This window comes from Pithys albifrons, chromosome 2 (genome assembly GCF_047495875.1).
Source record: "Pithys albifrons albifrons isolate INPA30051 chromosome 2, PitAlb_v1, whole genome shotgun sequence".
NCBI classification, from domain to species: domain Eukaryota; kingdom Metazoa; phylum Chordata; class Aves; order Passeriformes; family Thamnophilidae; genus Pithys; species Pithys albifrons.
In genome coordinates this window covers 95,922,402-95,944,127 of record NC_092459.1, presented here as the reverse complement: position 1 = coordinate 95,944,127, position 21,726 = coordinate 95,922,402, and the positions used below count along the sequence as shown (strand labels likewise).

At 38.1% G+C, this 21,726-nt stretch overlaps 1 protein-coding gene across 1 annotated transcript in view; it reads left to right on the top strand.

Annotated features, from left to right (window-relative positions):
- The window catches only part of USH2A (usherin), a 387,863-nt gene that overhangs the window by 332,530 nt on the left and 33,607 nt on the right, over positions 1-21,726 (top strand). The window contains exon 61 of the mRNA XM_071578650.1: positions 487-841. Within this exon, the coding sequence (XP_071434751.1) occupies positions 487-841 (355 nt within the window). The remainder of the gene's footprint in view (positions 1-486; positions 842-21,726) is intronic.

The following is a 21,726-nucleotide window of genomic DNA, read 5'->3' as shown; positions in this document are numbered from 1 at the left end:
TTCCGTAAATGAAGGATCCTAAGATGAGTTCCTCCATAAAGAGTTTGATCAAAAACTTGCACCCATATTGCACTTCAAGTCATTACGTAGCAACTACATACATATTTAAAATTTCACATTCTAAGTCCTGAAAGTCTCATTTGTGATGTATTCTATCCTAGAAAAACAATATGCTTTTGTGTTGCTACTCTGTTACTCTGGACTGTTACAGCACCCTTGTTTGACATGTTTTATAGTATTCTTCTAGATAAAGGAGAATAATTCATTGTCTCAAAAATCTCTTCTTCACTACTGAGCACCTAACACAAGTCTAGGGAAATGCTTTTCAGATACAAAGATAGGTAGGCAGTGTAACTTATGGAAATAAGTTCTGTATTTTTGTGAGTTATAGATTGAACTTTGAACTTTAGGATCTAGTAGTTTGGTACTGCTAAACTTATTTTCAAACTTATTTATTTAAACACATTGCTTTTGATTTCATTCCAGACGTCCTGTGGGCAGTCAAGAAGAGCTTCTTTTGTTCATCTGGACTGAAGGAGCCTTGGAATTTATTGATGCATCTGATGCCCTACAGCCTTTTACTCTGTATGAATATCGTGCCAGGGCTCAAAATTCTGTGGGGTCAGTGGACAGCCTGTGGGCTTCAACCCAAACTCTGGAGGCCTCCCCTTGGGGCATGGGAGCCCCTTGGGCACAAGCAACAAGTGCATACTCAGTGCGGCTGAACTGGACCCAGCCTGTGTCTCCCAACGGTGTTATATCTCTGTACCGAGTGGTCTATCAAGAGAAACGCAGTGACCCAACATTTAGCAGCCCAGCTGTTACAGCACTAACCGTAATGGTAAGGACTGGACCACAAAGCCAGTTTTAAGGTGTTTTTACTCTGTTGTATTTTAAAATCTCACTTAACACTGATTAGAAAAGTGGGGTTTCCAACTGCCAATAGTTTTGTTGCTTTAGAGTTTTTGTTTGGCCCTGTGAAGACTGAAATATTGCACATTAACACTGGATTTCTGGTAGAGGCTTGTAGGTTACTTGAAAGCATGGATGTCTTGTGTCTGGAGGAACTGAACACACTCTGTCAGCCTCACTGAAAATACTGTCCTGAGCTTTTTTTCTGACTGTCAAGGTAGTTTCACAGAATCTGCACAAAGAACAGCAATATCAATCCTCCTTGGATATAATTCTATTTTTTAAATTCATTTGGAATAAAGTGAATGAATTAATTAATAATCACATAGTTCATATATGCAATACATTTGCATGTTCCCCTCATAATTCATCAATAATAAAAGCGGATCTATTTTTATTTCTACTACATGGACTTATAGTAGAATTTTACTTTGCACTACTGATATGTCTTTTCTTTCTCTTTCTTTTCCTGTTTCTGTTCAGTGTGTGAAGGGATAGACTGAGGAAAGGGCAGGCTGTTTTGTTAAGTCACTAGCAATGTTATGATAGAAATGGTTATGTTTTATGCATTTACCATGCTCCTCCTACCTATATATTACATTCTAGCCTTTCTATAGCAAGACAGCTTATAAATAGTTGGCCTGAACATCTGTATATTAGGATAGTACTGCTGTACTTGCCTGTCTTCTGAAAATAATTTTGAGAAAATGTTTAAGGACATTGTAATAAACTTTTTTTCCTCAGCAGCGCCACCTCAAGTTCACAAACCTAGAATTTTCCCTAAATTGTCTTGATAGTCCATGTTTGTATTGAATAACACTGGGAATCCCCTAAATTCTTAATTATCCCAATTATAAGGTATCTGATTGACTTTCAAGTAGGATCCTAAAGACCTTTCTCTGGAATACCCAGTAGTAACCTTTAAGTAACTTGCTGAGACAGATGTCTACACGACATGGTGGGAGAAGTTTCCAGCTGGGTAAGGTTACATACTTTTGTGGTAATGGTTCCAAAGCAGTTTTGTGGCTAGTTTCCTGCAAGCCTAAACATACTGTTTGTAATACATCTTTTTCTGAAAAGGAAAGCAAGCCCTGAACTGAATGATAGGAATATATGTTTTTGCCTTCTGAAGCAGTTGCAGTCACATTGCACAGCATGCTAGACTTTTAAAAAGTAGATTGTGATTCTAGAGTTATTGAACTTCACTGACATTTTGGTACTTAGCTATCTTAACTTGTTTTAAGAAAAATAATCATGATCATAATTGTGATGTTACACGTAAGATTTTAAAACCAGTGAAATGACAGGGCTTCTTGCAATACTGTGCTTCAGCAGCATGCAATGTGTTGCTGGGCATCACAACTGACCTGGCTGGTCGTGCAGGGCAATGTCTTCTGACCATGCCAACAACAACAGAAAACATCCAAGATGGTTGTACTGTGGGTAATAAAACCTACCAAAATGGTCTTTTAAATAATGTTGCCATAGTGTGTTTCTTTAGCAGCATCAGTTTAAAAGCCTTTTAGATTAACAAGCTATTATTTACTAAATTAGTATTTTCCTGGCTCCAAAATCCTTTATTTCCCCCAAACACTGTCCTGAATCAAAATAATATTCTGGCATCATATGTATAGCTGTTCTACTAGCATTTCAGCAAAGCTGACTTGCATTGTTTTTCTGCTGTCCTTTGTTGTGAGCATGTATCAATTATTGGTTTTACTACGCTTTTTTATTTTAAATATTATATTACCCTTTGGAGAGGAATCTTTCTGCATATCTCCTGCATCAGGTGCACTCACTTTAAGCTGTTTCAGCTGCATTAACTCAGTAGAGCTGTTTCTGATTTATACCAAGGGCCTGAGATCTGGATCCTACGTCTTCTGAATGTAGCAGAACGGCTGGAGCTTTTAATCAAAGTTATTGACCTAATGTGCACTGAGTCCTGTTATCAAAGATATCTTCAGGACTTTAGGTCAATTATCGTAAGAGGGAAAAACCTGAACACCCACTTCGAAAGTTATAAACCCTTAAAAATAGAATTTTATCGTTAAATTGCTGGTATACCCTTAACTGTAGTTTTTTGAATGAGATACTTTAATTAAAATGTAATTTTATTGAAGGAACTAGCATTCCAATGATTAAACTTCTGCCCCTTTAAAATATAGCTTTCAGGGGTACTAGGCTAAATCATTTAATCTCCTAAAGCATCTCTATTGGACCTCTCTCGTGGGATATGCCATTAGTCATTCTCTCACACAAGCTTCCATGTTACAAGTAAGACTTAAAGTATTAAATGAGCAATGAGTTTGGTCCTTTATTTAATCTGTTAGACTTCATTCTTATCCCGTTAGGTTATTCCAGGGAAAAAAAAATAAAAGCAGTGCTAGAATCACAGTAGCTGATCCCACCCTTGTGCTTGTCAGTTGTATCCTGGTTTCCTGCCACAGGACATAAAGCTTCACCAAAACCTAAAGCAGAAATACAATCCTTATCACACTGCAGGATACAAATTAAGCTTTCACTGATGTCCCTGCAGACTGTTCTAATTTGACAACTTTGTTTCCATTTCCAGAGCCAAAGGAGAAAGCACCTTCTGGGTTTTAAAACAATTTGACAGACTTACCCACTCTACGTTCCCAAAATGCAGCTATTCACTTCCCAGTTAAGGTGTATTAATATGTATTTCAATTAATATGTCAAAGGTATGGCTACCTGGTACTTAAGGTTGTCACTGACCCCTTGAAAATTTACACTGCCTGTGGAGGTGAAAATGAGAACTCAATTCTGAGAACAAGAGTTGCTGCCACTGAAATGAAAGGAGGATCCCCCTGCACCATTAGAAGCAAGTGACAAACATACGAGCCATTTTGATGCTTCACAGTTAAAAAGCAATGTCACCCATTTCCTTAGCTTGTTTGGCCAGGAGTGCAGTGACAGATCTTAGGTGACAGCAAGTTAAACTGACATTCTGGTTTATTTGCAGAGCAAAGTCAAGTCAAGACTGGTTACAGCAGTACAAGTGTCTCCCACAATGTCTTTGCAGTTCATTGTAACCCTCTAAAGCAAGAATGATATTTAATGTCTTATTTGACAGCATTAACATGAGACAGACGTGTTTATAGGGGAATAGGAAGTTCTCATTTACAGAAATCTGCATAAAGTGACTAGATTGTCAAAGCAAGCTTCTCACTCTTGTGAACTTAGGCTTAAGCTTGTGAACGTAGAACCCAAAGCTGATTTCATTATAAAGCCAGTGCCTGACAAACAGCATCAAAGCATCACAGCTCTTTACCTCAGCTCATACCTGTTGCATTCCAAGTATTGCTGTGAGGGGAAATTGTGGGTACATTTGGACATTTCTGGGTAGATGTTTTGTGGGTGTGCAATGCTTTTTTTTCCCATGACAAATTATGTCAAGTGTTTGGCTGTTTATCACGAGCAGGAGAATTCAAAGCCAAGAAGATGAGTAGAAACATAAAAATATGTAGCTGTTAGAATGTGCTTGGGGAAGGAAAAGCACCCAGAGATCATGGTTAAAAAGAAACCCCCCCCCCGTTATGGGGCAGTGCCCCCCCGTTATTATTATGTAGAATCAAGCTCTTGGTGTGATAAATTCACCACAGCGAAGTGTAGATAAAAGTACAATGTGCTTGTTAGAAGATGTAAGAGATACGTAGAAGAATTATAGACCTTATTCCTGAGAAATCCTGCACCTGTGGCTGCCTAGAAACGTAGGTCTTCTCTCAATGGGTTTTGCATTATGAGGCTCTCAAGCCAAATTTATCCTTAAAGGCTTTTTTTGGCATAGCTATGGCAGCTTGGGGTGTAAAAAAATTACCATGTCTCCTATCTGTTATCACTGCACCAGCAAAGCCTTTGATTTGGATGCAGCTATGCTAACAGTTGAGAGCACATGTTGGCTTCCCTTATATTATTTGGGGAGATGGTATATGACTACACTGGCCAAGCTTCTCTTGGCAGGTGCTTCGTCTGTGTCAGGGAAATCTGTAGATGGTTGCAGAACAGCAATAATAAAGACTTTGGTAGGAGGATGAGACTTTGGCTTGCATGATTATGTTGTTGTAAGCAGACAGTAATTTGTATACCAAATATATATCCTGAGCAAGATAAATATAAATATAGTTTATTTGTTGAAAAACTCCATATCAAAAATATTATATCAGAAATAATCTAGAGAGGCCAGTACTGTCATACATCCATGCCTCCTATACAGGATTTTATGGATATCTGGAATCATGCATCCAGAATTAGGTTTTTTATTTGTCACATTTAGAAATACTTAACACATGCATGTGTGATCCTTCATTTCTGTTTCCTCGTATAGACCAATGAACATTTGACAGCATTAGAGATGAGATACCACACACTTATTAGGCAGTTAAAAGCCACCATGACACCTGATCCTGTCAGATCTTGGAACCTCAGCAGGGTCAGCCCTGGTTTGTACTTGGGTGGGAGACCTCCTGGGAATACAGGGGGCTGTAGGTTCTAGTCCCAAGGACTTCACTGTCACCGTCCAAGCTCGCTCGGCCATGGCAGATGAACCTTAGGAGTTAAAGGGTGGGTCCAGTTCTGCACATGCTGTGCCTCGCCTGAAAAATCCACTGGGCAGGCTCAAAGGGCACACCCACATGGGGAGAGCCCTTCCCAAATCTTCGTTCATGAAGTCCAGCCATGAGGCTGATGATGATTATGATAAAGCTCCTTGTACATAATATTACTCACTAATGCAGTATGCAGGCCCGTACATGGCAACTTTCTTATGGAAGAAGTAATGAAGATTGTAGCCACAAGAATAGGAAAAAGTATGCCAAGGAGAGGGATCAGTGAAACTTTTTTACACATGCCTATTTGAGATGCCTGGGAAATGAACTGCACTCTAAGAAAACAAGATGAGAGTAAATGAAGGAATCCCTGCATATGCCAGAAATTCAAAAGATGTGCTACTTAGCAAAGAATGAAATCTATGAATGGCAGTGGAGGGCAAAAGTTAATTAGGCTACTGTGCTGCTGTTAGTGAGTGGAAAGTAGCCACAACCAGAAACAAGATGGCTGCTCAGCAGTGCCCTAATAACAGCCAAAAGATCATCTCCTTAGTTCTGCAAGGGCTTATGGGTTAGGGGGAAATCATACACAGATGACTAATTTTTTTATGGTTCACAGACGATCAAAGTGAAATTCAGCAGCTGTTCAGGACAAGTGACCACTCTAACGGCTGTAATATAACCTGCTAAATAGAGAGGGAATTGCATGAGAGCAAGAGGTTAGCTGTGATTATCGGCAGGTGAGTGCTTTATTGAAGTTGAAAGACCATTAACATTGATGGAGTAATTATTTCAACTTGAAAGTAATTACCTTGATGGGTGATAACTTCTCCAGTGTTCCCAGATTTGATTGGACCAAACAATTGTGAACTCTTGAAGCCTAGAAAAATATTACAACAATACTGCAATGTTTAAATTACTGAAACCACTGTTAGAGTATTTTAATTATGCCTAACAGTGAAAAGATTTTAACATACAACAACTGGTGACCTCTCATGTATAGAGACATTTGCTTTCTAATTTCAATGAAATGATCCCCACCTACTATGTGTGCTGTATGTGATGGGTTTGCAAATGAATCGTTTGATTTAAATGCAGTTTTTAAGATTCAAAGCCTCGTTAGCACAGTTTCAGGAAGGGCTTGTACTGGAATTGCTCTAATTGTTTTATTTGCCAGGAAAGCCCAGTAATATAAAATGCTTTCCATGTTTTAATCTCCATAACTGTTAAGTTTACACAGGATGAATGCAGGACAAGAGCTCCTTCACACCGAAGGCTGCTTAAAAAAAGTGTGTGAGGCAATCTGTGTCTCACAGATTCTGTCATTTCCATGCTGCTGCAGAATATGCTGGATTTGGCACTATAGTTCTGTTTAAATAAGCATTTGGATTGGCACTATGATGCCCCTCCAGAAAGTGATTAAGTGCTTCAGTAAGCCCCACCTATCAAGACAGACATGTAGAATTGCCTAATTAGAGCAGTAAGGATGAAATGGATTGTTGCACAACTTTGATGATTTTGAAGTACTGTGGTAATGGAACTGGATGAGAATGGTGAGAGAGAAAGAGAGAGGCTTCAGCTTTTCTATTTATACCATCCTTGCTGTAAACAAGGCCACTTCAGAGTCTCCTGAATATTTTCAGCAGCTGCAGAAACATAGCTTTAGACCCTGCTGGAACTCTGCCAACAATGAAAGAATCCTTGCGAGTTAGGATGTGAGGTAGCAAGGAAAGGTTTGTCTGGTGTCTGGGAGGTCTTAATATGTTGTCAGGCAACTGGTGATTTGAATTAGTGAAGGTTACAGCAAAGAAGTTTTTTTTGCTACATTTTTTCTTGAATATTTTCTCCCTAATTCTGGATGCAACAGGAAGTTAACATAACTTTGTCTTTCCATAAATTCTTGAACCAGAAGTAAAAACACTGATAGGGTTATGTCTGACCATGCCTAATCTCAAATTCCAGATTGACTAGACCGGAGTGCTGGGATCAATAGGTAATTTCTTCTACAAATAAATTAGTTACCTATTTGGAAATATCTGGTGTATTTTATCCTTGGGTTTCTCCTTGTGTAAGATCCATTTTTCACCCATTACATAGGTCTTTTTTTGATCAGTGAAACACAAGGAGAATTAGGTCTTTTGAGAGATATTTATGATGTTTGACTTTAGGCATCTAGCCTAGTTAAGATCATGAATGTCCTCTATAGACCATGAAATCTCCAGAACATCTAAGGCATGGACATTTACCATCCTTGGGGTGCAGCTGTTCACACAAGGCTGCTTTCCTTTGGTGCACTTGTGTGCCACTACTGGCAAGTGTCAGTCAAAAAAGGTGGTTGATTTTATACTGAATAATCAGATTTCTTATCCCACACAATGAAAGTATACAGTTAGAAAGGTATAAAAGGTGGGCAGCAGTCTTGTGCACCTGCAGTCATAAGAGAATAGGTGACTACCTGACAAAACTAAAGGCAGATGCCTAAAATGAGGTTGCATAAATGCTCCATATGCTGTTTCTCTATATGTTTTTATGTATGCCTTTTATTTAATGCTTTTCTCTACAATGTTTTCTGTAAGTCTTGCATTTCAGTTGTGAGAATAAGATCAAATTAACAAGCCACTGTAGTAAAACACCATTGGCAGAATACTTTCTAATTTGTAAAAACAAGATAAAACAGAAACCCCCACAAACCTTCACCTTACTAAGTATAATTTTTTAGGAAGTTATAGTATCAGAACATTCTTCTCTTTGTACCCTGTTGTGTGTGTCTGCACTAAATCTGCTTTAAAAGCAAGGTTTTGGTAAACTACAGATGCTTTTTCATATATAAGTGGGAAATAAAAATGAAGAAGGAGAAGGCAGAAATTGTTGGGTAATATGTACAGCTGTTTTTCAAATTAGATATCTGTTTAAAAATGCTTAATTTGATTTGACTAGATTTTAATTCACATTTAACCACCATTCTTAAGTGGATGTATCAGGCAACTCCAAGATAATGCTCTTTGTTGGTAAAGTCATAGGGCAGCTTCCTAAGAATCCCTGGGGTCATGCCCAATAGTTACAGATACAGGAATTCTTCAGCTGATAATTAGAAAGGCCACTCCCCATCCCCCATCCAAACCTCCAGCCCCACTTCCCACCACAGATAAGGTCTTTTATACAAATTGGCTGAGAAGCATTATGTCATATGTCTCTATTTCATGGGGAATTTTAGGAAACAATGGGTAAATTTCATAAACAGAGAATTCTACCTTTAAAAAAAAAAGAAAAACAAAGAAAGAAAAAGCAAGCCATATTACTCATGGGAATTGACAGTATAACGTAGAGCCTCATACCACTGGGGACTCCATTTGAATCTAATCCAGGTCTACAGTCACCAAAGTCATTCTCATCAAACAGCCGTGGGGTGTCCTGTGCAAGATAAGTTTAGTATTCTCAGCTGACCTCCTGTCCTTTCTCTTTACTGCTCCCTTTTGAATCCATTCCCATCACTCAGCTTCACAGCCTCATTCAAGCTCATCTCCCCTATGCTTGTTGCCGTTTCCTATTTTCTGCCTGCCAAGTGACCTCTCTCTCTCCTCCTTTCAGCCTTTACAAAAAGCCCTGGAATGCATGTATAATCTTGCCTATAATCTTGCCCCCTCTTTTTTTTATGGAGCTAGACCCTAATATCTGGGTTTATCAACAGAAAGCTCTTTGGGATTGGGAATGGGTGTCCGTCTGTTAATTTGCAGCATTATATAAATATTATTTTTGAGACTATGATACCAATTATGGTGAATCGGGGCCAGATGGCCTCTGTATCGAGAAAGCAGAATGGCAGTGTATTTTTAACGGACTTAAATGTTACTTTTTGACAGGAATGCAATTTTAAATTCTATGTTATAGGTGCTTGGCAGGTGACTGTGGTTCTAAGTTTTAGTTTTTCTTAAAGTAATTATTAATGTCATGCCTGGATACTTTTGCCCATGAAAGCCTTGTTCTGTGGTGGGGTCTTTGTTGTTGCTATTTTTTTTTTAAAGGATGGTTATTGATCTCTTGCTGAGCTGAGATTTCAGTTTTATGCCAGATAGTTTGATTAATGGCTTGGTTTCTGTAAGTGGACTGAATGGGGATAGGAAGCACAAGCCGCTCATGCCGCCAACCCTAACTCCGTCAAGACGCATAGCTCATTATGAAACAGTTATCAAGTATACATGAAAAATTAATTGGGCTCAGTTTGATTCTGAAAAGGATCAGCTTTCTACTTGGCGGTCCCCCCAATCTTTCCAGATGTTGCACGCTAGCCCCTCGAGAAGCAGCGAAGGGAGATGTATTAATACATTGTATTGATTAGATCAAGACCCCTGACAGTTATTTGTAGAGATACCATCTGGCTGCTGTTCGAATTCCTTCACCAAAAACAGGACGTGACATGTTATTAATCTCAACTCTCTAAGTATAGACAGTTGCCTTTTCTGCTAAACCGCATTTTACCATTCCGTAGGAGATGGAGGCAGACCTGAAGGGTGCTGAAATTAAGGTTATTACACAAATTGAGCCATATGGTCCAAATATTTCAGCAAGAAAATTGCCAGGCAATAAAAATTGCTCCTGCCTTCCTAATGGTGTAAATTACAGTTTAACCATGGCTCTAATGATGTCCTTCTGCCGCGCTTAACTACTGTTACATGAAGGACATTGTTTTAAAAATATAAAAAACAAGTAAATGCCAGCAGCGTGTTTTACAATCTGTTAGTGTGTCATTAAGAACACTGTCAGAATTACATAAACATAATGGCAGGCAACCTAGCATACAAAAGAACAAGTATGGAAATAGAAAGTGTCTTGAAAACTCCTTTAGCTCTGTAATGTCAAGAGCCTTTTCCTTTCTGGAACTTTTCCAGTATGGGAAAACGTGGCTGCTTATTTATTCCAGTTCTCACACAGGCTCTGATGGAGATTTAAAAACAGAAAAAAATACTGAATATTCTCATGCATTTTGAGCAGGTGACAATGTAGGGATATAAATTTACTATGGCATTATACTGTAGCTGTATATAAAGTTAACTGGGTATGAAAAAGAAATCCAAAATGTGACTCTCTTTCCAAAGTGCAGCATTCTTTTTTTTTTTTTTTGATCATAATGGAACTTTCTGTTTTTCAAACTTTTGGTAGAATTGCAGAGTATTAAAATGTTTTCAAAGCTTAAAACCGTTGTGAAATTTTACTAACTGAGTTAAAATCTTAAAAATTTGTTTATTAAAAATAGCTGTAACTTATGTGTTATGAAAAGCAAAATGAAAGTTATCCAGTCAGCAGGTGCATTACTGACTGATTCTGGTGATTCATCATACAGTGTGGAAATTAAATAGTAATTAAATAAAGCGAATGATTAGCCAATGAGGTTTCATTTCAGAAACAATTATACAGCTATTAAGTTTGCAAAAAGAAACCTCTGAGATGACCATACAAAAAGGAAAAACCACAGAAGTTTATAATAAATGCTATTTGGAATATTGAGTTTGACCACTTCTACTTTAAAACATGTGCAGGTTTTATCAGTTCATGTATGCTGGCCCTTTTGGTAAAATAATGTACCCCAACCATATTCCCAGCCTGGGATCTAGCTGACTGGGTGCACACCAGTGGCTCAGGGGATGTGCACATGGAGCAGTCCATACCAGTTTTGTAGAAGTGGCTACTGGAAACCAAGGGATCCTGAGCCCCACCACTAACACCCCTCCCTCCCTTTGGCCATGTTGCTCTGGGTCTGCTGTGCAGGTAGAGCTGCTGCTTCTGCCTCCTGTACCTCTCTGAAGGCAGAAAATTTCACACCCTTGCAAGGGCACCCAGTTCCTGCTGGACCTTCATGCAGGTTGAAATGGGTTTTGACAATGTTGAAAGCACAACTGAGCAACGCTGAGCAAACGAAAGGAAGGGAGGTTGCAGGTTAGCTCTCTGGGTTGGCTGGTTGGTGAATGAGCTGACAGGTAGCTCATGTATTTGTCTTCAGACCTAGCACAGTTTCTGAACTGTGTGAAGATCTCAGTTTTGTGTGGAGCAGGGGAAAGATGACAGGGGACTTTTTGACAAATTTTAATTGAGCTCAAACCAAACAGTTAATCAACTTCAATAATGTTCACAACAGTCTTTATATTTGCCCTTCTTGGCTCTCAGTACCAGCACAATCACAAATGAAAACATCAAGACATAGTAATCTGTGGTCGGTTAGTTGGTCGGTTGGTTGGTTGGTTTCTTCGAAAGCAGAAAATGGTAGACCCGTGTGAGGACAGTAGTCTGAAAACTTTCTATCTAGAACACGTGGGAGTAGTTTACATATATATAACCTGTACTAGGAGGAAACAAACTCCAATTTTTGAGTTTATCCCCTTATGAACTACAAGTATTTCTCTCAACATCTTGACCTTTTCATCTGACCAAAGTCAAAGAAATGGATGACAAATGGGATCTGGAGCCTCCAAGTGTATTGTACTCTGCTCACAAGCACCCATAATGGATTGATTTTTTTCTTTAACTGCAAAAACTGTATTGCATTTCTAAGTGTGTTTCTTTCACGTTCATTAAAGAAAATCTCTTCAATCTTTAAAGAAAGAGAGAGAATCGTGCAGTTGTCCCTCCATCAGCATCTGACAGGCCGAAAGATTTGTAAAAGATATGCTCATTGAACTGCTTTATGAGTGCCAAGAAAAACTATGAGCATGGAGAGAAGGTTTCTACCCATGAAGTGGAGGGTTTGCTGCAAGAACTCCTGCCAAAGTTGCTGCCAGATTCAGAGAAATATTCCTCACATTATTAGTAGGTGCCATGTTTCAGCTCTTAGGATATTAAATATTATCTGTTACACCTCTGGCACCTTGAGGCTGCTTTATTCCCACCACCAAAACTGTGGCAATTGGTTTTTTCTTCCCTTCTTTTCTCTTGACAAGCCTTCCTTTCTAGGAGCGCATTTAGAGACTATGATGAGTGATACAGGAAGCAGTAACTCCCATCCTGAGGGTCTAGAAGAAAATAACTTCTATGTTTTTCAGATTTTTGTTAGGAACTTGTTTCTATTTCCAGATATTCTGAGGGTCCTGCAGTCCTTACAACAGGCAAGACACTGCTTCAGTCAGGTAATATCCTTTAAAGGTATTGTATTACTGGAGGCTGTGCAGTTATGCAGACAAAGCCTTAGGAGACAGCCAACAACCTACATGTTCGCTTAAGGCAACCTATGGCTGGTGCAAGAGCAGCAGCGCGACCTGCAGCACAATATCCTCAAGCTCCTCAACTTTACAACTGTGGGTGTCTTTTTTTAACTACTCTGTATAGGGCTGCTTCACCTTCCTTCTTTTTGTAGCATATATATCTTATAAACAGTTCTGTGCCACACCACCCTAAGTTAGAGACGATGCTACTGTTGGGTATGATCCATCTTGATGAGAGGCCTGGAGTGTGTGTTGTCTGTGTGCCAAAAGGACTCTGAGGATTAGTATATTCACAACAGAGGCATCAGTATCTAGTTAACCTACCAGGGCATATTGCAAATCATGACTTGTTTTGGTTTTGAATTTTGCTCCAAGTATTTTCCTAAATCCACTTCCTGCAGGTTTGAATGCATCAATTACATTTTTTCCCATCCAGAGCAGAGTTCCCAGTCTGAAACAAATATTCCATGCAGTGTGGAAATGCTACTCTGCTAGCTGCAAAAAAAAAAAAAAAAAGAAGGCACAAAGTTTACAATTGTCTCACAAAATCAGAATTACAAATGCAGATTTAATGTTGCAAGAGAGTGAGGGAAGTGGACTCCTTGCAGTGATAAATTTTCTGTATTTTTGCTATAAAGAAAACTTTACTCTGCACAAACAAAATGAATGAAACTTTGCAGAGCTCTTATACCTCAACAGGCTTTAAAAAAGAATTAATGAGAAGTCTGAAGACATATTCTCCCATATGAAGTATTATTCTTGTCATTATGGTATAATAAAATTATTTTTTATTGTTTTCTCTTCAGGAGTTCAAGACAGATGATAATTTAGATTTTCTCTAATGCTAGTCTATGCTAGAAATGCTAGACCCATGATGTACCAATAGATCATGAGATTTATACTATAGTTGTAGTTTAAGACAGTGACATATATAAGTGCTGTGCTTAATGTTACTGGAAAGTCCTGGCCTAAAAAGTCTGAATAGAGACCCTGAGAGCAAATTGGAAAGGAAACATCACCGTTTTCACCAGGTGACATGGTAGTTTGAGCTCTAGTTGCCCTGATGTCAAATACAGTATTGCCTTTGAGGACAAATAGAGTTGAAAACATGTGGCTTTCAAAATAGGACATTTCTGAATGAAAAGTTTGCAACAGCTCTTCAGCATACCACAGTTTTTACTCTTTCTGGTCCTGCATAGAAGCATCATAACACCTTGAATTGCTTTGTTAACCCCCCCTGTACTGGTATTTGGTTTGAGGGTATTAATGGAAATTTTAAACCATACTGATTTGAGTAACACCTCAGACTAAAGACGATCTTCAAGATGTTCACCTGTGCATGGAAATCAGGAGTCAAGGATGCTTGCTTCAGTATTAATTAAACAGATATTTGCTTCAGATTAACTAAAGCCAATCCCTTTTCTGGTTGAGTGCCATCTACATTTACCATGTTGGTTTGGTCTTCTGCTTATGAAGACTCTAATCCAAGATCCTTGAAAAGGCAAAAGGAAGCTTACATTGATTTGTGTTTTGAAACTGCCGCAGTTTAACTTCTGAAGCTATGAATTGTTTTTCTGTTTCACCTTGAGAAAAAATAAAGAGCAGACCTGTAAGGTCTGTTGCTGTGTGCTGGTTGAAAATGTTGTCACTGACTTTATTGCTCTTAGAGTCTTAAGTGAATTTATGAAAAAAATCACAGCTCTGAATTCTAAAATCTTGCCTTAGATGGCAAATGTAGGCTAGTCTATCTAATCTGTCCTGAGAGAGAGCAAGACTTCTCTGACAGACTATTCAAAACAGAGGTTAAGCATAAACATGTGACTTCCCCCTGTGCAGAGTGCAGAGAGTAACTGAGGACACTACAAAAAGTTTCTGTCAGAATGTAGAACATTGTTACTATTTCCCATAGTGCCTGTCCTCATATTTGAGCACTTGAATACATTTACAAGTCTGTCCCAAAATGACTAAATTGTGGTGATTTCTCTTTGGATTGCTCATTTATAACATGCATACATGCAGCTAATCAATAGATGAGACAGTGAAACTAGTGGATTTACAACTTAATATGCTGGAGTCAATAATGTGCTGTAAAGACATTTTCAATTCAGATATCAGCACAATTTGTTCAGTACTAAGCTTATGTGATCTATTTTAATTCCCCAAGTAACTTAAATATCCAAGGAAAATACATAATCTGAACTAAATCTGTTACGCTTTAGTTTTCAAGTAATATTTCAGTATTTACTTTTTTCATCTCTTCCCTAACTACTGCACTTTGCTGGTGCAAGCTGCAAGCAGCTCAGACTATTTTTTTTCTTTTTTTTTTTTTTCTTTTTGGCGGGAGCTTTGCACTGAGAAGCCTAACCCACACTAGGAGGGACTAATGAATGTGTAACTGTGTGAAAAGCCATGATGAAGGACTCTCTTTTCTTTATGAATAACGTTTCAAAGTGAAGTTAACTAGCTGCTTTTCTTGTTCATGCTGCAGCAGATACAGCTGTCTACTTCTCTGTATATTATATGAATTTAGTGTTTGTCTGACAGCATAGAAAATGGGAATGGGCAGCCTGCAGACACAGCTTCATATGTGGTGTCAAGGTGAGTCTCTTCCCAACTGTGTGTCCTAAGAGGACTAAACTAGGAGGAATTGTAGCCATGTGATCCTTGGAGGATCTGGATTTTCATCCATCCATGTTCACTTGGGTTCACTTGACTTCAAGACAGCTGAAAAGCAGCACTTCTCTTCCAGTTACTTGACCAAACTCTATTGCCACTCTTTCTTATTGTCTTCTTTTCAAGCCTTTTCTCAGTGTTTCCAAGCCATCATATGCCAAGTCATAGCTGATAAGGGACACAGCAATACATAACTCATTCTTTACTGGACCTCATTATTTTCATCAACAATGCAGTCCTTAGCAAAACGAGATTTTTGTTCCTTTTACCATCATATGGCACAAGGGCTTTCCAGGGTACTCATTGAGACTTTCCTCTGGCTTATACAGGCAGAAGGGGCATGGAGCTCCCATAGCAATCCCCTACTCCAAACCTGGAGGAACATCCCATTAAGTTCTGGAAGGAAGGTGTCAGATCTCTGCTCAACCTGCCAGTATTTTGATGGGAAGCTGTGCTTTGCTGAGGAATATGCCCCCAAAGTGTACACTGAAATATATGTCTGATCAATATCCCCTGCTAATATTCAGAAAATAGGCTAAACTTCCCTCCAACTACAGAAAAAAGCAAAGACATTCTTCTCTGCATAAACAGTTATGTGCTTCTGGCATTCTGCTAACAGTGACTGCTCTGTACAAAAAGGTGTGGAGCAAATCCCTTTTTTTCCTGACATGGATTGACATAATTGGTCTGCACCTTTCCCAAACAGCTACATGCATACTTTCCTTTACTTTCAGCCAGTCTCTGCTTGGAAAGCAGATATCTTCATGTAGGAAGTGTAAAACATCGAGGGAAGGAATGGAAAAGCCTTTTGAGAGAAAGGGGCTTGTACTTTTTTGCCCATCATTTCTTAAAATACCCAGTTCATTTTAAAGGTGACATTTTAAGTTCAGTCACATACTCAGACTAAACTTTGGCCTTTATAATGTAGTTCCAAGTAAATTGTTTATGCATACCTTTTAATGTCTCTCAGAAGTGATTACATACATAGCAAGCAAAGTTTGAAGGAAAAGCTAGGGCTGTTCAGTATGGAGCAAAGAAAAAGGAATAAAACAGTAGGAAGGAAAAACCTTTTAGTCTCCTTTAAAATGTTGCTTTTATTTTCCATTGTGTTCGCAGAAAGCAGGGATTTAAAGCTGTGAATTGCCTGGAGGCTGTGCTATCTTCCTCTCCTTAGCAGCAGTTTGAACTGCTCTTTTTTTCCATGTGTTGGGTGAGAGAGGCAAGGACTCAGAATGATTGAAAAAAGGGAATAAACTAAGCTTGTATTTAATAATATAATGTGTCTATTGTAACTGTGTAAAATGGGATCTAAAACAATAACTATAATTTCCTGAAGCTCCACACAATAACTCGGGGGATATCCTAATTAATTAATGTTTGTAACATGGTGTAAGATCCTATGATGAAAAGTCATATATGACTGCAAAGTCTTAATTTTATGGAGCACAACTGACATTCGGAGGTATTTTCAAGGAAACTGATGTGGGAGTTCACCTGTAACCTGTGTTAAGATTCAGATTGCCCTCGTACAAGTTCCCTTAAAGATTTTCTTCAGACTTTCTTTCTTCTCTTGACATTTATCTTTCCCCATTATGGCTGTTGAGTTGTGCAAAGGCAAAAATTGGAAATAATTGCTTTTCTAGAGGAAAAACAAGGGGTCTTTCCTCTCTGTTTTCCATTCACCAAAACTGCAGCCAATCTCTTTTTTCAAATTTTACAGAAAATAAAAATTTTCAGATACTGTGTCCGGGTCATTCTCAGATCAAATGGGCGAAGATTTATAGTGTTCAGAGGCACTTTTGTGCACAATATCATACATGATATAATTTGAAAGGAGATGAAGAAAGCATCATCTGGCACGGATACTTGAAGTCACAAATACAATAAAGGGCCAATGTGAGTTCTTGAAAACAAAACTTCAAATGAAACCAAAAGCCAAAACAAGGGCACATTCTTTCTGTAGCAAAGCAAAACTGAGTGCCCTAAGATATCTTGAGCTGAGAAGTTCAGGGACATAAATTATCTATTTTTATGAATAACAGAAACATCCACAGTTTCATTACATTATATAGCTGCTGCCACTCTGGACATTACTAGGAAAAAAATAAAAATATTTGAGATTAAAGAAAACTGATGTGGCAGTCCAGATTTTGTTTGTTCTGACAAAAACATCTAACTTGATTCTGGCCATCAGCCAAAATATCAAATGGAAAATATGGTTTATGGTATTAGGAAAAAATATAACATTAACCCCCTAATGCTCCATATTAAGGATGTACCCCCTACCATTTGCAGGTCTGAGCCCTTAGGCTCTAGCTGCTGTTTTACAGCAGCAGTGTTTTTGATTTCCTTTGCCATGCCTACAGACACCATGGAATAAATCCATGAGAGAAATCCCACTCCTAAATGTTAACAAATAGCGGATGGAAAGTCATTGTTAAGCAGGAGCACTACATGTGATCCTTATGTTAAACATATTCTTGGAGTTCAGCTATATGAGTTTGCTGGTTGTACTGAAAGATGCAAACCCCAACCAGACTGTGTGCTTGACTTTCCTGGCTTTTTACCTTCCCTGAAGACATGTTTCTATCCCAGATTATAAAGCTCCACCTGAAAGATGCTTCATTCCCATTTCCCTTGTGACTCAGGCAGGCTCCACAAATTGCAAGTTCTGCACTACTTTGATGAGTTTATGCAGATTCCATATTACATAGTGTGTGAATCTGGAATGTCACAAAACCCTCCCAGCTCAATTCTGTTGGGTTTGACATTGTTTTAATATCATGCTGGATTTTATACACCATGAAGTCTTTGCTGATGTAGCTGGTCTATCCTCTCTCGCTCTCACCACTCTCCACAAAGCATTGCCCTACTCAGCATAGATAGAGCATTTTTCCAAGGGTGACACATAATGGTTTTTCAGTGTGATTTATTTTATATTATGCTTTATTGTGCCTCAAATAGTATTAACTTTTTGCTTCAAATTCTACCTGTCATATTTTGAAGAAAAACTTAGTCTAGTTGTTCATATCCAAAATGATTATTGAAAGCAAATATCATTCGGGTTACATAGGGATGTCAGACTCAGACTACTAAACCCAAAGTTTGGGGGCAACAGTCCCATCGGCTATCTTGTTTATAAAAAGAGCTGCTTCTTCCTTTCTACCTCACTTTCTCATTGTGAAGAATGATAAACATGATTTAAAGTGGGAAAATATGGGGGGGAAAAAGAGAAATAAGGTACAAACTGTGGTTTATTATACAGTAGGTCTTGTGAGTATTGTTAGAGATAAAATATTAATGTTAGGAAAACATGTTGACATCATCCTCTAGATGGTGTCTATAGTGGAATGTCATGTCATTGATATTTGGGTTTATTTGATTTATTTAGTCATGCAGAGAAAAATTCTTTTTTTTGATTTCAGTATTTCTGAGTAGAAATTAGACAAATACAGATGCAAATACATTTTTGAGAAGGTGGCATTCAGTGTTGTTGAAGAGGAGAGGAGAGGAAGAAGGAGAGAGAGAGGAGAGGCTACCCAAAAAGCCAACTTGGTTTTATTTGATTTCTTTTTAATGTGCAATGCATCCTAGTTTTCTTTGTGATTCTTCACTTTCAAGTCAAAGTTGGGGATTCAGATGCCTGGTGAGACTGAAGCAGGTCCCAGGTGTGCCAGGAAAGAAAACTGTCTACTGTGAAAATAGGCAGCAACTCCATGAGACAGATTCAGCTTTGTGCAATTCACAGTTCCTGGCGTGCTCTGCCAGTAAGGAGGAAAATGAATTGCAATATAGTATTTCTATAACAGGTATCAATTGTTGTTATTTGCAGAATATTTTGAACTTAGATTACTGCTTTTTTTAAAGGTTTCTCACTAGTATAGTCCACAAGCCCACATATGACTATTCACATAGGAAATGATTCAGGAATCTGCTGAGTGAAACAGGGTGTGCAAATTAGGATTTTTTATTTAAAAAAAGGTGCTAACATGGGACTGTTAGGAAAGGACAAGGACATGGAGTCACAGAGAAGACAAAAGTAATATTCTCTGGTGTTGATGACAAAACTAGCATTTGTTTCAAAAATAAATTGCAAGAATATTCTTAAAGTTGAGAAAAAGAAAGCCTTATTTGCCAGAAATCTCAAGAAAAGAATATTTTATGATCATATAATCAAAGCTCATGTTTTAATAAAAAGCCATTTTATATGCTTTACTTTCTGGGATGAAACTATTCTAATACATTTTTAAAATAAATTTTCCTAAATTTAGTTATAAAAGAAACCAAGCTCAAATATACTGAGTTTTTGAATGTCATTTCCTAGCCACTGTAGAAGAAAAAACTGTATGGATCCACACTGGGGCTGGGAAAGGAAAATTATACTTTCATCTCAACCAAAGGCAATTTGGACAAATATTCCCTGTGCAAAAATTTAAAATTGATTTCAGGTTTAATAAGGAAATATCTGATTTTACAAACTTAAAAAAATTATTTAAATATTTACCTAGTTGTCTTTCATAATTTCTTTGAGGTTTTAGTTACCATAAAATTTATCACCAGTATGGTACATTTTGCTACTATTGTTGAGTCATATGAAATAATAAAATATATATTCAAAATTAAAAATAAGTGTTGAAAGGCAATTTTATAATTCTAAAATTAAGTGCAAAGTTCTTAACGTGTAAAATTATAAGAGTGAAATTTACAAAAAAGTTGAATGAAGAAATCTAAAATTATGTTCTATACAATTGTTTGGGAAATAAATAGTGCAACATCAATTTCTGGTAAAAATGGAAATTTTAGTTACTTGTAGGTAAGATTCTTTTGGCTAAAATGAATAAAATGTTGGTTTCTGTTTGACTAACCTTTGAGATTTTTCAGTACTGCCATGGGAATAGTTTATATTCCAGTACACACAGCTACAGGAAGAGACTCATAGATTACTTGTGTATCCATAAGTTATATCCTTATGAATCTGAGAATAATTCTTTAGGAATAGAGTAGGTTTTTTCAATGGAAAAGACACAGTGTGTATGATACAAGCCTGAGAAGAAATGCAGCCCAAAGGACAAGTTAGTGTTTGCATATGAATATGAACTCAGTGCAATGTTTAGAGTGAAAGCTGAGGCTGAAAAATAGTCTGGGAGATGAGTGAACATCAGAGTCAAGGTAGAAGTACTCTCAGTGTTTTGCAGAAAATGGCCAAGAGTCTGGATTAGGCAGGGAGACGGATATGAGGATAATGACATAGATGGGGATAAACTGCGTATCTTAATGAAACCTCAGGCATTTCCTGTCACTTCAGTCATCTGTGGAGGAATCTGATGGACTTCCTTGATGGAGAATTTGAAAATTGGCATCAGAGGATTGTTGGATTGATGTTCTGACTGTCAGGAAACCATAGCTTTCTTCTCCCTTGTCCAGTAGAGTTCACCATCTCTTCTTCTGTAGACAAGGGAATGTTAGAATTACCTTCCCATCCTTTGTGTCTGTGGGTTATGAAAGAACCAGGTTGGATACCTGTATCACTACTGTAATTAGCAGCATGGTAAAGTCTGATGCCTCTGGGCTTAGAGACTCACAGAAAGAATGAGCTAGCTTTATAATCAGATATTGAAGATACCTGCCAAATACAGATTATGTTTCAAAGAAAAGATAGGGAGAGGGAAGAAACCGGAGCCTAACCTTAACATGACTGGTGGAGACTTGCTTAGCTTTGATGATTACCTCTGAAGAAAGATACTCAAACTGCCTATTGGACAGCTCTTCAGTGGTTCAGAGATCTTCTGATGAATCTGTCATGTTTTGAACTCATGCCCTGAGTCTTAGGCAACTGGGTAAGCTGGCCTGCCTTGAAAAAAGAGGAAAAGCCCAGAGTGACACCACTGGAAAGTGCTGCTTCATCAGATCGATAGATTCAAAGATGACTAGGTTGTGTAGTTGTATGCAGTTTAAACATTGGTGCAGGGAGTCCACCCGTGCAGAGTATTATTGACAACTACAGATCAATGCTAATTTTTGATCATTTTCAACCTACAAAGACCTCTTGACCCTGTTGCCACCTTAGGGGCACTTCAAGTAGTCAAAAGCAATCACAGTAGCCAGTGTAAAACCATCAGACCCTTGAAGGCTGCTCAGCCTTTCCTGTGCCCAGGAGAAGGACCAAGAAGTAGCAAGGAAGGCAGGCACCTTGCATTATGGATGCCAGTGCCTTTGAATAGCATGAAAGACTATGCTAATTTGTTTCCAGACTTTAAGTGACTTCTATGCTCATGAATTAAAAAGTAAACAAACAAAAAAGGCAATCTGAAGCAAATCTTGACATATACATTATTCATGATTCATGTTCTCTCTTTTTATGTTTTGAAAAATGTGTTAAAACACGG